At 38.7% G+C, this 15387-nt stretch overlaps 1 protein-coding gene across 1 annotated transcript in view; it reads left to right on the top strand.

Annotated features, from left to right (window-relative positions):
* Positions 1 to 890: 890 nt before the first annotated feature.
* The window catches only part of LOC133744529 (uncharacterized), a 95935-nt gene continuing 81438 nt past the window's right edge, over positions 891 to 15387 (top strand). The window contains exon 1 of the mRNA XM_062172625.1: positions 891 to 1778. Coding sequence (XP_062028609.1) covers positions 891 to 1778 — 888 coding nt within the window. The remainder of the gene's footprint in view (positions 1779 to 15387) is intronic.

A 15387-nucleotide genomic window follows, 5' to 3' on the forward strand; every position in this document is an offset into this window, starting at 1 on the left:
AGCGCTTAGCGGGCCATTCCTACTATTGCTTCTTGGACGGATATAGTGGGTACAACCAGATCTGCATAGCCCACGAGGATCAGGAGAAGACGACCTTCACGTGCCCCTTTGGGACCTTTGCTTATAGGCGCATGCCCTTCGGCTTATGCAACGCACCAGGTACTTTCCAAAGATGTATGCTTTCCATTTTCTCAGAATACATTGAAAATATTATTGAAGTCTTTATGGACGACTTTAGTGTCTTCGGTAAAGATTTTGATACTTGTTTAGAGAATCTAGGATTGATACTTGAGAGGTGTGTAGAAACTAACCTTGTGCTGAATTGGGAGAAGTGTCACTTCATGGTGACACAAGGGATAGTGTTAGGACACATAATATCTGCTAGGGGCATTGAGGTAGATAAGGCTAAGGTTGATCTTGTACGTCACTTACCCTCCCCCACAACTGTGAGGGAGGTACGCTCTTTTCTTGGCCATGCAGGATTTTACAGGCGGTTCATCAAAGACTTCTCCAAGGTGGCGAGACCTATGTGTGCCCTATTGCAAAAGGACGTGCCCTTTGTGTTCAATGAGGATTGCAAGAAGGCGTTTGAAAAGCTCAAGGAGTTGTTGACCACGGCCCCCATCATGTGCCCACCGGATTGGAGTCTACCCTTCGAGCTTATGTGTGACGCATCAGACTATGCTGTTGGAGCTGTGTTGGGCCAGAGGAAGGATAAGAAGCCCTATGCTATTTACTATGCTTCTCGGACCCTCAACGACGCCCAGCTCAACTACTCCACCACTGAAAAAGAACTCTTGGCTGTAGTCTTTGCTTTAGATAAGTTTCGTTCTTATTTATTGCACTCTAAAGTAATTGTTTACTCTGACCATGCAGCCTTGAGATATCTGATGATCAAGAAGGAGGCCAAGCCCAGATTGATTAGATGGATCTTGCTGCTGCAGGAGTATGACCTAGCGATCAAGGACAAGAAGGGAAGCGAGAATGTGGTGGCGGACCATTTGAGCAGGATAGTACATGAGGAGGACATCCAGCCCCTACAGGAAACTTTCCCAGATGAGCAGCTCTTTGGGATAGAGGTTAGTGTGCCCTGGTATGCGGATATAGTTAACTATTTAGTCACTAGGACATTTCCTGACACACTTTCCAAAGCTAGTAAGGATAAATTGAAGAAAATGGCTAGGCACTTTATTTGGGATGAGCCCTATTTATGGAAACATTGTAGTGACCAAGTCATTAGGAGATGTGTCCCAGAGTCTGAGCATAGGTCAATTCTGTCATTTTGCCATAGTGAGGCTTGTGGAGGCCACTTTGGGCCTCGTAGAACGGCCTTGAAGGTCTTAGACTGTGGATTTTATTGGCCCACTATCTTCAAGGATGCAAACTTGTTTTGTATTTCTTGTGATAGATGCCAACGGACTGGTAATCTTGGCCCAAAAGATCAAATGCCCATGAGCCCAATAATAACTGTAGAAATTTTCGATGTTTGGGGCATTGACTTTATGGGCCCATTTCCTTCGTCTAATGGCTGTTTATATATACTATTGGCTGTGGACTATGTATCAAAGTGGGTGGAAGCAAAAGCCACCAGGACTAACGATTCAAAAGTGGTTGCAGGTTTCTTGAAAACTAACATATTTTCCAGGTTTGGTGTGCCACGTGTGCTGATCAGTGATGGAGGTTCTCATTTTTGCAACCGGACAATCGAGGCTTTGCTGAAGAAGTATGGGGTAACCCATAAGGTGTCCACGCCCTACCACCCTCAGACCAGTGGCCAAGCAGAGGTGTCCAACAGGGAGATCAAGAGGATACTCGAAAAGACAGTGGGCCCAACAAGGAAGGATTGGAGCCAGAGATTAGATGATGCATTGTGGGCCTACAGAACAGCCTACAAGACGCCTATTGGGATGTCTCCCTTTAGGTTGGCCTACGGAAAGGCATGCCACCTTCCAGTGGAGCTAGAGCACAAGGCTTGGTGGGCTGTCCAGAAGTTCAACATGGATTATGATGAAGCGGGCCTACATAGGAAGCTACAGCTAAATGAGCTTGAGGAGATAAGGAATGAGGCCTACGATGCTTCATGGATCTACAAGGAGAAGACAAAGGCCTACCATGACAAAATGATCCGCGGAAAAAGCTTCCAAGTGGGCCAGAAAGTTCTGTTATTCCATTCCAGACTTAAGCTATTCCCTGGTAAACTTCGTTCTCGTTGGGTTGGCCCATTTATAGTTACAAATGTGTTTGCTCATGGTGCTGTAGAGATCAAGAGTGAGAAGACGGGGAAGGAGTTCAAGGTAAATGGGCATCGTCTCAAGCCCTACTATGAGTCCTTCGTGGGGCACACATTGGAAGAGATACCCCTCCAGGAGGCACCCCATGACGTGTGAACAAGGAGAAGAGTCCCGGCTGAAGGACTATAAATATTAAGCGCTGCATGGGAGGCAACCCATTTCAACAGAAGCTGTGGAGGAGCCATCAACGAGAGTTTGACATTTCTATCCCTTCACTTGCTTAGGTTGAATTGTACTTGTGTCTTTGTTTGTTTGTTTGTTTATTTTACCCTTCCCATTGAGGACAATGTAGATTCTAAGTATGGGGTGGGTTTACACCTTTATTTTCAGAATTTTTTTCAGTTTAAAAAAAAAAAAAAAAAAAAAAATTTATTTTGTTGGTTTTATAGTCTTTTTGTTTGTTTGAGTCTTAGGATGCTCCTAACGTCTAGGATGAACATGTCTCTGAATTCATGGCTGAAGGTTTTCACAATCGAAATAGGACTTAATTGAATTCTGTGGTTAATCGACGTTGTGATACTTGTATGAAGATTTGAGATAGGATTGTAACTTGGTTCATTAAGCATGCTAGGATTAAGTCTGATTCATTTGACCCTAAGTGAGCTTTTGAGCTAAAATACTTTCTTTTCGAGTGCTTAATTGATAATTCTAGAATTTCGTGGCTGTATTTGCAAAACCTCATCATTCTTTGAAAATCCAATGATCATGTGCCATAGATTTTAATGGACTAGAGAGTACTAGAACTCGGCTGTTGTGACTGTCAAAACTTGTATGCCATAATATGCACTGATCCTGGATAGGATAGAAGGCATTAGGGTAACCACCATAGCCAAACAAGCTTGTGTCCCCAATTGTGCCCGTCGTGGGACTCCTTAGAATGAACCCCTTTGAGCCTACGTTGAAAACCTTTGTTTCATCACCCTCACTACCCTACCATGAGCTTAGTACAGGATATCTCTACCCTTGTCTTAGGGACTTAGTAGAGCATGACATAGTGTGTAGGGGTGACGATGAAAGACAAGTGTGGGGTGGGGAAAATCCAAGAAAAAAAAAAAAAAGAGAAAAAAAAATTTGCCATAAAAAAAAAAAATTGAAAGAAAATGAAAATGAAAAAGAAAGAAAGAAAGAAAAGTGGCAAAAGAGAAGAAAAATTGAAAAGAAAACTCTTGGGAAATTGTTGAAGTGTGGTTTTGGACTTTCAAATTTGTAGAAGGCTCAAAGTTGAAAATTATGCCTTTGTCCATTCCCATGTTGGTTAGAGTGAAGGTTTGGCCCAAAACAATGATATTTGGTCTACAAAAATGATGACATAAAGTGGTCCATATATGCTCTGCTAGGTCCTTAGGATTTTTGTATCCTTAATCTTCATTTCGAAAACCCTAGCTTAGCCCCATTACAACCTATTTTAAGTGCTGACTTGATCCTTGAGATGGGCAGTCTTTGGTTAGTGGAGTCAGGTACGCAGTCGAGCTTATGGTTTAGGTCCATTTGTGCACTTAGTCATTTCTTGAGGTCTTTAATAATTCTTCACAAAATGCGTTTATTGATGAAATATGCAAGCTGTTTGTTGCCTTACAATTTGTTCTCTTGCATATACTTGAGTGTGAAGCTTTTAAGCATAGCCATTTCTGAGAGAAAAATCGAGAGTATGCCTTGTGAGTTTGGATTGGACTTGTTCGAAACATGCTATCATTCACTGTATAACTTAAGTTCTCCACATCTTACTTAGTCATATGAGCGTTACATGTTTATTAACCATGGAATTATCTATGCGATTTTGATTAAGTGTTTAACGTGAAAGCCATGAGTTTGGAGTCTCTGAGACAACAGTTAGGGGCAGTAGAGTCATTTACTTGTTTTTTGTCGAGTCTTTGTCCTGTTTTGTATTTCTGTTTTGCTAAGGGACTAGCAAAAGCTAAGTGTGGGGTATTTGATAGGAGCATAAAGTGCGACGATATTATTGAGTATATGCCCCATTTTAGACTTGTTTCTCCCTTAAGTTTCGTGTTTTGAGTCATCGAGTCAGTTTAAGAGTCTTGTACAGTGTTGGGCGTAAAATAGGCGGAAAAATGCGAAATTTATGAAAAAAATCCTAACGGGATCAGGATTCCTTACCGTCGACGTTTTTTGCGGTCTTTACATTAATTCCCTTTATTTTCTCTAGAAAATTCTGATATTCTCCTGCTTGTTGTAGGAAACCTTGGCTGGTGGAACTCTTGGAAATAACAACGATGGAGTCATAAAATAAAGCATTTAAGACATTTGACCAAGCAATGAAGAAGGGAAATAAAGGAGAAAGACGTTTCAGCTGGAAAATAAATAAAGGAGAAAAGACGTTTTCAGTTCGGGAATAAAGGAGAAAGACGTTTCAGCTGTTAAAAGACCCCATTATGAGAGGAGTTAAGGCCATAAAGGAGACGTTTTCAGTTGGAAAATTAAAGGAATTATGATGCAATCCCATCCGTCCAATGATGAAGGGTATGATCGACAAAAGCCAACCAATGCTCCCCTATAAATAGGCAACTTCCAGAACAGAATTTCTATCACTTCCTGACCAAGATCAGTTCCTTGTCTATCACTTCCTAGCCAAGATCACTTCCCGGCCTATCACTTCCCGGCCTATCACTTCCTGGCCAAAAACTTTTCCGAGACTCTGCCCAATTCACTCCTCAAATCTCCAACACCTACAAGACCGTGACCACCATCCATCCATCAATCTACGAAGTTCTTAGGCGCTGAGTCAAGGACGCTCCACCACCATAGCAGAGACGAGTTCATCACCTTGTTGCCAAGCCGCTGAGGAAAGCTTCAAAGTGTAACTATGACTCTACTTGCAATTTTTATTTCGGTTTTGTGTGTTTGGATTTGCGAGTTGTGTAATTGGAGACATGAAATTTTCAGAATATTTTTATTAATATTTTTGAGATTTTCAGTTTATTATTGAGTTAATTTCGAGAATTCTTTGATGATGCATGTCACAATCTTGTGCCCTTTTATGTGTTTAGGTAATTTTCAGAGTTAGGTTCATAAGTTTGCATGCAAGAATAATGGTGAGAGTTCTTGTGTGTTTGCTTAATTTGCCAAGGGTAATTGTTATTTGTTAAGGCGCTGAGTTAAACAAGTAGCAATTAGTTCTAAAAAGTGGTAAAAATCATGCTTTAATGATTAAACGATTCTGGAAATTATGTGTTAAATTCTATGTGTAATGGTTAATTTGCACGTGTGAGTTGATTCGAGGGTTAGATAATACTACTAGTTAAGAGAATTACGCTGAGTGTTTTCGAAAATTAGTAGTATTAGGCTTGGTAAGGACTTTTCCGATCCAAGCCTACATTAGAACGAATCAGATAAATGGATTGATCCGCTGAGGCTTTTCATTTGGGCTCTTATCTATGCATTCAAGATGGGCACAGTTTTGTAGCATGTTGAAATGAATTTCTGAGTGGTATTGGTCTAGGTTAGGGAAGTCGATCATTGTATATAGGTTTATTTGTTTCGTTTTTTTATTTTAAGTAGATTAGGAACCAAATCTCAAAACCCCCATTTTATTCTTTTATTTGTTAATTGACCTTTTTGTGTAGGTGTACCCTACAATCCCCGGACTGAACGATCCCTGCTTATCCTATACTTACAACTACATTTTGCAGGGTTAAATTGTGAGGCTATTTTAGCCTCATCAATTTTTGGCGCCGCATCAGGTTTTTAGGAATGAATTCTTTCCATAAACTTCACCCTAGAAAATCTCTTGTGTAATCTTTTATTCTTCTCTTGATTTTCACGCCACCTTCTCTCTCTCCCCTTTGGTTTTCACGGCAACACATCCCTAGGGTTAGGGTTTTGCGTCACAAACCCTAATGTCATGGGCCTTGATCCATTTTGCCGAAAATCCATAGAGTTCTTGGGCCTCGTTGCTTCATCTTCAAGCTTTCTCATCTTCCAACGCAAAACACATTATTTTTCCATTTCTTTTTCATAGTTGCATTGGAAACTTGCTGGGGAAGCCTTCCTCCATTTCGTAGGATTTCCTGGTTGGACTAGGAAAGCTTATTTCTTCATTTCTGCTCAAATGTGTGGGCCGTTTTCTCTCATATTCGTTCACCTTGACGTTCGCAAGCTCCTCTTTCCATTCGTGAGTTCATTTCCACTTTTTAGCTCGGAGGTCCTGAAATTAGAAACTAGTATGAAAAATAGAAACTTACCTAATTTGAAAAATAGAAACTTACTAAAAATGAAAAATAGAAAGTTACTAAAAATGAAAAATAGAAAGTTACTAAAAATGAAAAATAGAAACCTACTAAAAATGAAAAATAGAAACTTTCCAGAAATGAGAAATGAAAACTACAAAAATAGAAACTTTATACAAATAGGAACTTTCCCAATCAAAGAATGGAAACTTTCCAAAACAAGGATTTTTTCAAGGAAATGGCGCAGAAAAATGTAGAGAAATGCAGTTAAAACGTCGCATTAAAATGCTCCTATCATCCACCATGTATTGCAAAATGTCATGTATCCTTCTTAGGCTTATAAAAGGGCCAAGTGTCATCATGTTGGGCCCAAACTTCATTCTAATCTTCTTTTGAACAAGTGTGAATAGGACAAAGACCAAATTCTTCAACAATGGGCCTTCAATTCAAAACATACTCCAAATCCACTAAGTATAGGGGACTAAAATCCATAGAACTTAAACAATAATAACACATTTTTTCTTTAATTGCCGAAAATTCTTTCTCTTGTTTTTTTTTTTCGATTTTTTTTTTCTTTCGGAAATTACTTACAAATATTCATATGGACAAGTCTACCCCCACACTTGAACTTCTTCATGCCTTCAAAAATCTTCCTTGATGTCAAAACTCCAAGCAAAGTCTCAAAAATATGCTCCACTAAGTCTTTAGAACAAAGGGTATGGATATAACTATACTAGGGTTAAGGTTAAGGAATTTTGAGGGTGATGAAAGAAAAGGCTTAATGTAGGCTCAAAATGGTTGAACTAGGGGGGTCCCACGACGGGCACAAATGGGGACACAGGCTTTATTTGGCACTGGTGGTAAAATCCTAAGTGCCTTTATCCTTTCCAGAATCAGGGCCATATATTGATTATAAACGTCTCAACAAGCATAACAGTGAATTCTAGCATTCTCTAGTCCATTAAAGAGCTATGACATGTAATCAATCAAGATGAAAGAATAATGAGATCAACAAAATCATCGCCAAGAAAATAAGAGTATAATCTTTTTTTTTTCGTTAATCACTGATGAGCTTTTTGCAAGCGCATAATTTAACCCTGAAAATATCGTTAGTAGTATAAGCAAATAGGGATCGTTCTATTCCGGGGATTGAGGGTACACCTGTCATTGTCAAACAATTAAACAATTAAAATTAAAACAAAGTATAAAATTCCGCAAAGATATTTACAACTATAAACATTTTACACGAAAATAGGGGATTTTTGGTTTTTGATTTTCGAAAATAAGTTAAATAAATAAAACAATTAAAATGCAAAAACATAAAAATACAAATGGAATGAGAGAACAAAGATCAAAAACCGAAACATATGATTAAAATCGATTCAAACCCTAATATTGTTCATCTAAGTCATGAGAAAGGAGTTGATCATGTGAAACATTCGAAAGCAAATGAATTCCCATTTTTTACTTTTCAATGCTAATTAATCTAAGCGAAAGCACCTAGATTAATCCTATCAAACATGCAATCAAACCCTAGAAAGCTGGTCAATCATGTCATGTTTAATGCATTACACATAAAGAAAGGCTATCAACTCAAGTGTACAACTTAGTATGGAAAAGTCCACCTAATTGCAATCCTCGTTAATTAAATTCGATCTTTGCTCAAAACCTTTACTACTTTGATTCAAGTTTACACAAAACGAAAAGTCGATTTCATGTTCTTAAACCTAGCACCAATTATATCGAAACCCTAAGTGTTTGCAACCACATAAGATTAAAATACAAAAGTTATCTATAACGCAAATTTAATTAAACAAACCCACATAAGCAACTCTCGAAGAACAATAATATGAATCTGAAAATTTCATTCAATCATATAAAATTCCAGAATTTAATAATCATTCAAACACATATGTCAACTAGAACAAAACCAACGAAATCAAAGCAAAGGTTACAAAGTAGAGATTGAATTACACCGTGGATGGAAGATGATAATGGGTGAATAATGATGAATCCTTTGAACTCGAAAGCAAGCTTCAAAGATGGATGGTGGAGGAATATGTCACGGCTCCTTCTTCTCTTCATTGGCCTTGCTTGCACTTCGTGGCTTGCTCTAGAGGATGGAGAGAAAATGAGAGAAGCTCACGGCAACAATATAATTTTTCTGAATTTTTCTAAGGGATGTGGAACTCTTTTCAACGTCAAAGAGGTGGGTATATATAGGAGCACGGCTAGGGTTCACAAAGCAATCAGAAATTTCCACATAGCTTCCACCAATGAGAATTCGCCAAGTAAGCTTTGTGATGTAGTCCAACCAATCATAGAATGCCAAGTAATCCGTGTGATGTGTTCCAACCAATCAAAATTCTCTAAAATACCTCCCTAATATTTAATTGCCGAATTTCCTTGGAATTATTCTGATTTTCTTCATGAATTTCGGCCAATATTCCTTTAGGGAATTTAGGGATGCACCTAGACACGTTTTAAGCTTTTCTTGGTCTCCACCTTTTTCTCTTTCCTTTTATTTCTCCCTTGAATCTCTCTTGGCGTCATCTCCTTGATTATTTCTGATTTTCACGTTGGCAATCACGCCAAATTATTTCTCCAACAATATTTCCTTCCCATAAAAGTCTCCCAAGAAAATCTCTCCTTGAAATCCTCAATCAATCATCTTTAATTCCCATGTTGTCACCTTGTTTTTCTCCTTAAGTATTACACGGAAAATTTAATCCCCAAGGAAAATATATTTTCCTTTTTAAAAACTCTTCCTTGATTTCCTCTTGCTTTGGACGGCAAAACTCTTAAGTCTCCACATTTTTCTCTTGACGTCACAAAACCCTAGTTTACATGGGCTTTATCCACTTTTGCCGAAAGTCCATCTTAATTTCGATCACACATCTCAATGGGCTTCAGAGTTTTACTTCACACAGTTTCCTCTTTCGAACAGGATTTCCTGGTTGGACCAGGAAAGCTTCATTTCTGCTCAATTGTGTGGTCCTTTGCATCTCATTTTTGCTCCCCTTGGTGTTCGCAAGCTCCTCTTTCCATTTGTGAGTTCATTTCCACTTTTTAGCTCGGAGGTCCTGAAAATAGAAACTAATAAGAAAAATAGAAACTTTCCTAAAATGAAAAATGGTAACTTTCCAAAAATGAAAAATAGAAACTACAGAAAAATGGAAACTTACTAAAAATGAAAAATAGAAACTACAAAAATAGAAACTTTCTACAAATAGGAACTTTCCCATTCAAAGAATGGAAACTTTCCTAAACAGAGTTTTAATAAGGAAATAACGCAAGAAATGTAGGGAAAAGCAAGTAAAACGTCGCATTAAAATGCTCCTATCAATCACTCACAAAGAAAGGGCACATGGCTCAAATTCTCACTTAGGGTTATTTTGAATCACAACTTATCTTCCACATGTTCATATTTTGTACCAAAGTTACGCATGCACCATATCTACTACACATTCATATGCTTTTCATAAGTCATAATTAACCAAAGAATATCATCAAACATTATCCCAATTTCGTGATCCTCTTTTAGCCTTAATTTCAGAGATTTAAGCACATCCTAGACAGTTAAAAGGGCATCCTAAGACTCAATCACAAAACAAAACAACAATGACACATAAAAGTGACGCAACAAACATAACAAAAACGTTTGGACTTAGGGTTATTTCCCTTCTCCTTTCGGTAACTCCTTTGGAACATGACCAGGTGAAGAGAGGAACGATTTTGGCGGAGCTCAGCTCACTTGATTGACAGGGGACGAGACCCTTTGTCAGCACTTCTCATATCCAAACTAGACCTTAGACATCACATCCCATTGGATGCGCCTACGATGAAGAAGATATTTACCCAAAATTCATTTTGACTCTTATAATAAATAAATAAAACAAACAAACAAAGAACACAAGAATAAAACCGAAACAAAAACCTAAACAAAGTTAACGCAAATTTTTTTTATTTTTCTGTATTTCCCGATTTTTTATTTTGTTTTCTTTTTTTTTTAACCACAAAAACTAGCTAAGTGAAACGTTAAACCATTCCCCCACACTTAAATCATGCATTGTCCTCAATGTATAAACAATTATAAAGCATACAAAGCATCAAGCAAGCATAGAAGAAAAGTTAACGCAACAAATCCTAAAACATAAACAAAGGTTACGAAAATAAAAGAGAAGGGAAGAGTTCAAGAAATCAAATCTGCGTTGATGGCTCCTCCACAGCTACGGTTGAAATGGGTTGCCTCCCATGCAGCGCTTAATGTTTAAAGTCTTTCAGCCTAGACTTGCACCTTCATTTATTCCTCAGTTGGTGGCGCCTCTTGGAGGGGTACATCCTCCACATTGTGCTCCACAAATGCCTCATAATAAGGCTTAAGACGATGGCCATTAACCTTGAACTCACTGCCAGTTGCAGGGCTCCTTATCTGTATAGCACCATGAGGAAAAACATTAGTAACAATAAAAGGACCAACCCATCTAGAACGCAACTTACCAAGAAAAAGCTTTAATCTAGAATGAAATAAAAGAACTTTTTGACCAACTACAAAGGTCTTTCCACGAATCATCTTATCATGAAAAGCCTGTCTTTTCCTTGTAAATCCGTGCACTATCATAGGCATCATTTCGAATTTCCTCAAGCTCATTGAGTTGCAACTTCCTATGAAGTCCAGCTTCATCCAAGTCCATGTTGAACATCCTCACGGCCCACCAAGCCTTGTGTTCCAACTCCACAGGTAAGTGGCACGCCTTCCCATATACCAACCAAAATGGTGACATCCCTATTGGCGTTTTAAAAGCTGTCCTATACGCCCACAATGCATCCTCCAAACTTTGACTCCAATCCTTCCTCGAAGGTCCCACGGTTTTCTCAAGTATCCTCTTGATCTCCCTATTCGAAACTTCTGCTTGTCCACTTGTTTGAGGATGATAAGGTGTTGAAACCTAATGAGTGACGTGATACTTCCTAAGCAAAGCTTCAATGGTCTTGTTGCAAAATTGAGAACCTCCATCACTAATGATTGCTCTAGGCATGCCAAACCTACTAAAAATGTTAGACTTTATAAACTCTGCAACAACCTTAGAATCATTAGTCCTGGTGGCTTTCGCTTCCACCCACTTAGAAACATAATCAACCGCCAAGAGGATATAAAGAAAACCATAAGATGAAGGAAAAGGTCCCATAAAATCAATACCCCACATATCAAAGATTTCGACAATTATCACAGGTTTTAAAGGCATTTGATCTTTAGGGCCTAAATTACCGGTTCTTTGGCATCTATCACATGTCATACAAAAGTTATATGCATCCTTAAATATAGTAGGCCAATAAAAACCACATTCCAACACCTTCCTAGCAGTTCTATCGGAGTCAAAGTGACCACCACATTGCTTAGCATGATTAAACTCAAGTATAGCTTTTTGTTCATTATTAGGCACACATCTCCTTACCAATTTATCTGAACAATATTTCCACAAGTAAGGATCATCCCAAACATATTGTCTAGCTAAAAACTTAAGCCTATCACGTTGAGCACTTGTCATGTTATTAGGGAACGTTTTGGATACCAAATAATTAACAATATCTGCATACCAAGGCTCACTTACCTGGATTCCGAAGAGTTGTTCATCCGGAAACATCTCCACAATAGGTATGGCGTCCTCCTCACTCACAAGTCTGCTCAAGTGGTCTGCCACAACGTTGTCAGAGCCCTTCTTATCCTTGATCTCCACATCAAACTCTTGAAGCAAGAGTATCCAACGAATTAGCCTAGGTTTTGCCTCCTTCTTTGACATTAGGTACCTTAAAGCTGCATGATCAGAATAAATAATAACTTTAGTACCCAATAAATAAGATCGAAATTTTTCTAAGGCAAAAACAACAGCTAAAAGTTCTTTTTCAGTTGTAGAGTAATTGAGTTGGGCATCATTGAGTGTCCTTGACGCATAGTAAATGGCATAAGGCTTCTTGTCCTTTCTTTGGCCTAGCACGGCCCCAATGGCATAGTCTGAGGCGTCACACATGATCTCAAAGGGAAGAGACCAATCTGGGGGAAGCATAATTGGTGCAGACGTTAGAAGCTCCTTCAAAGTGTTGAACGCCTTCTTGCAATCCTCATCAAACTCAAATGACACTTCCTTTTGAAGTAGACGACATAAGGGCCTAGAAATCTTGGAAAAGTCCTTGATAAAGCGCCTGTAGAAACCTGCATGTCCAAGAAAAGAGCGGATCTCCCTCACACTTGTGGGGGTTGGTAAGTATCTAACAAGATCTACTTTAGCTTTATCGACTTCAATTCCACGTTTAGAAACAATATGCCCTAAAACTATTCCTTGTTTAACCATAAAATGACATTTTTCCCAATTTAAAACAAGGTTAGTTTCTTCACAACGTTCAAGTATCAATTCTAAGTTACTTAAGCAATTTTCAAAATCTTTACCAAAACAGAAAAGTCATCCATAAAAACTTCAATAATTTTCTCAATAAAATCAGAAAAGATACTTACCTTGCACCTTTGAAACGTACCTGGGCCGTTGCATAGTCCGAATGGCATTCTTCTGTAGGCAAACATTCCAAAAGGACAAGTGAAGGTCGTTTTCTCTTGATCCTCATTAGCAATGGCGATTTGATTGTAACCAGAATATCCATCTAAGAAGCAATAAAACTCATGGCCAGCTAACCTCTCAAGCATCTGATCAATAAATGGCAAAGGGAAGTGATCCTTCCTAGTAGTGGCGTTGAGCTTCCTATAGTCTATGCAAACTTGATGTCCAGTCACAGTTCTCTGAGGCACTAACTCATTCTCTGCATTCTTCACAACAGTTATCCCAGACTTCTTTGGCACAACAACTTGAACTGGTAAAACCCATTTGGAGTCTGAGATAGGGTATATGACGCCACAATCAAGGAGTTTGATGACCTCCTTCTTGACAACCTCCATCATGGGTGGATTCAAACGCCTCTGAGCCTCTCTAGTTGGCTTGGCTCCCTCCTCAAGCAAAATCCGATGCACACAAGTGGTAGGGCTAATTCCCCTAATGTCCGCTAAAGTCCAACCAATTGCAGTCTTGTGCTTCTTAAGCACCTCCACTAGTCTATCCTCTTGAGTAGACGTCAATGATGAAGGTATGATCACAGGTAACGTCTCTTTATCTCCCAAGTAAACATACTTCAAATGATTTGGCAATGGCTTTAATTTTAAGGTAGGTGCCTGAATCACTGAAGGAAGAGGTTTATTAGTAGAGATGGGAAGTGAAAAAGAAGGACTTGACTTACCTACATAGGACGTTGCCTCAAGAGAAGCAACATTTTCTATGTGGATGGATTCGTAAGAATCCGTGAGCTCTTCCTTAGGTATGGTGGCACCATTCTCAAGAATACCAAATCCACTTGCAATGGTTGAAGCCATGGCATCATCCTCCATAATTTCCATGAATTTCTGCGCAAGTTCATCAAGGATATCAATAGAAAAACATGATTGAAAATCACTTAAGGGATACCTCATTGCTTCAAAGATGTTGAAGCCAACAACTTCTCCATCAAATTCCATTGTTAAGGTGCCAGAGTACACATCAATTTTAGTCCTAGCCGTCATCATGAAGGGACGACCTAGCAAAAGTGACGTTGACTTGGGAGAAGGCTCCTCCATCTCTAGGACATAGAAATCAGCTGGGAAGATTAGCTCACCAACCTGCACAAGTACATCCTCAACTAACCCCTTAGGGTATGCATTAGATCGATCAGCCAATTGAATAATAACATTATCATGTTTGAGTTCACCTAGACCTAGAGATGCATAAACAGAATATGGCATAACATTGATAGAAGCACCTAAGTCTAGCATGGCATTTTCGAATCTAGTAGTTTCAATGACACAAGGGACAGAAAAACTCCCTGGATCCTTACACTTTTCAGGCATTCTGCGTTGAAGCACAGCTGAGACATTCTCACTTACCTTTACCACTTCTTTCTCACGGTTTTGTCTCCTTGTAGTACAAAGCTCTTTCAAGAATTTGGCATACTTAGGAATTTGCTTTATGGCCTCAAGGAGAGGGATGTTGATTTGCACTTTCTTAAAAGTTTCCAAGATGGTCTTTTCGGCCTCATCCTTCTTGGACTTAGCATATCTGCTTGGGAAAGGCAAAGGAGAAGAAGAATGATTAGCAATAACCGAATTGAAAGAGTTAGAAACATGTCCTTGAGTATTCGGTTTTGCATTGGAAGGTGAAGAGGTCACTTGAGCCTTTGACGTTGCAGGGTCCTCCTCTTCCTCTAATATTGACGTTGAGATGTTCTTTGGAGGCTTTGGAAGATCTACAAGGGTCTTACCACTCCTTGTAGTGACGACTTTGGCTTGCTCAAAGTGAGGATTTTGATAGGAGCATTTTAATGCGACGTTTTACTTGCTTTTTCCTACATTTCTTGCGTCATTTCCTTAGTAAAACTCTGTTTAGGAAAGTTTCCATTCTTTGATTGGGAAAGTTCCTATTTGTAGAAAGTTTCTTGATAGGAGCATTTTAATGCGACGTTTTAACTGCATTTCCTTACATTTCTTGCGTCATTTCCTTAGTAAAACTCTGTTTAGGAAAGTTTCCATTCTTTGATTGGGAAAGTTCCTATTTGTAGAAAGTTTCCATTTTTCTTAGTTTCTATTTTCCATTTTTAGAAAGTTTCTATTCTTGTAGTTTTCATTTCTCATTTCTGGCAAGTTTCTATTTTTCATTTTTAGTAACTTTCTATTTTTCAAATTAGGAAAGTTTCTATTTCTCATACTAGTTTCTATTTTCAGGACCTCCGAGCTAAAAAGTGGAAATGAACACACGAATGGAAAGAAGAGCTTGCGAACGTCAAGGGGAACAAAAATGAAGAACATTGGACCACACATTTGAGCAGAAATGAAGAAACAA

This window comes from Rosa rugosa, chromosome 4 (genome assembly GCF_958449725.1).
Source record: "Rosa rugosa chromosome 4, drRosRugo1.1, whole genome shotgun sequence".
NCBI classification, from domain to species: Eukaryota; Viridiplantae; Streptophyta; class Magnoliopsida; order Rosales; family Rosaceae; genus Rosa; species Rosa rugosa.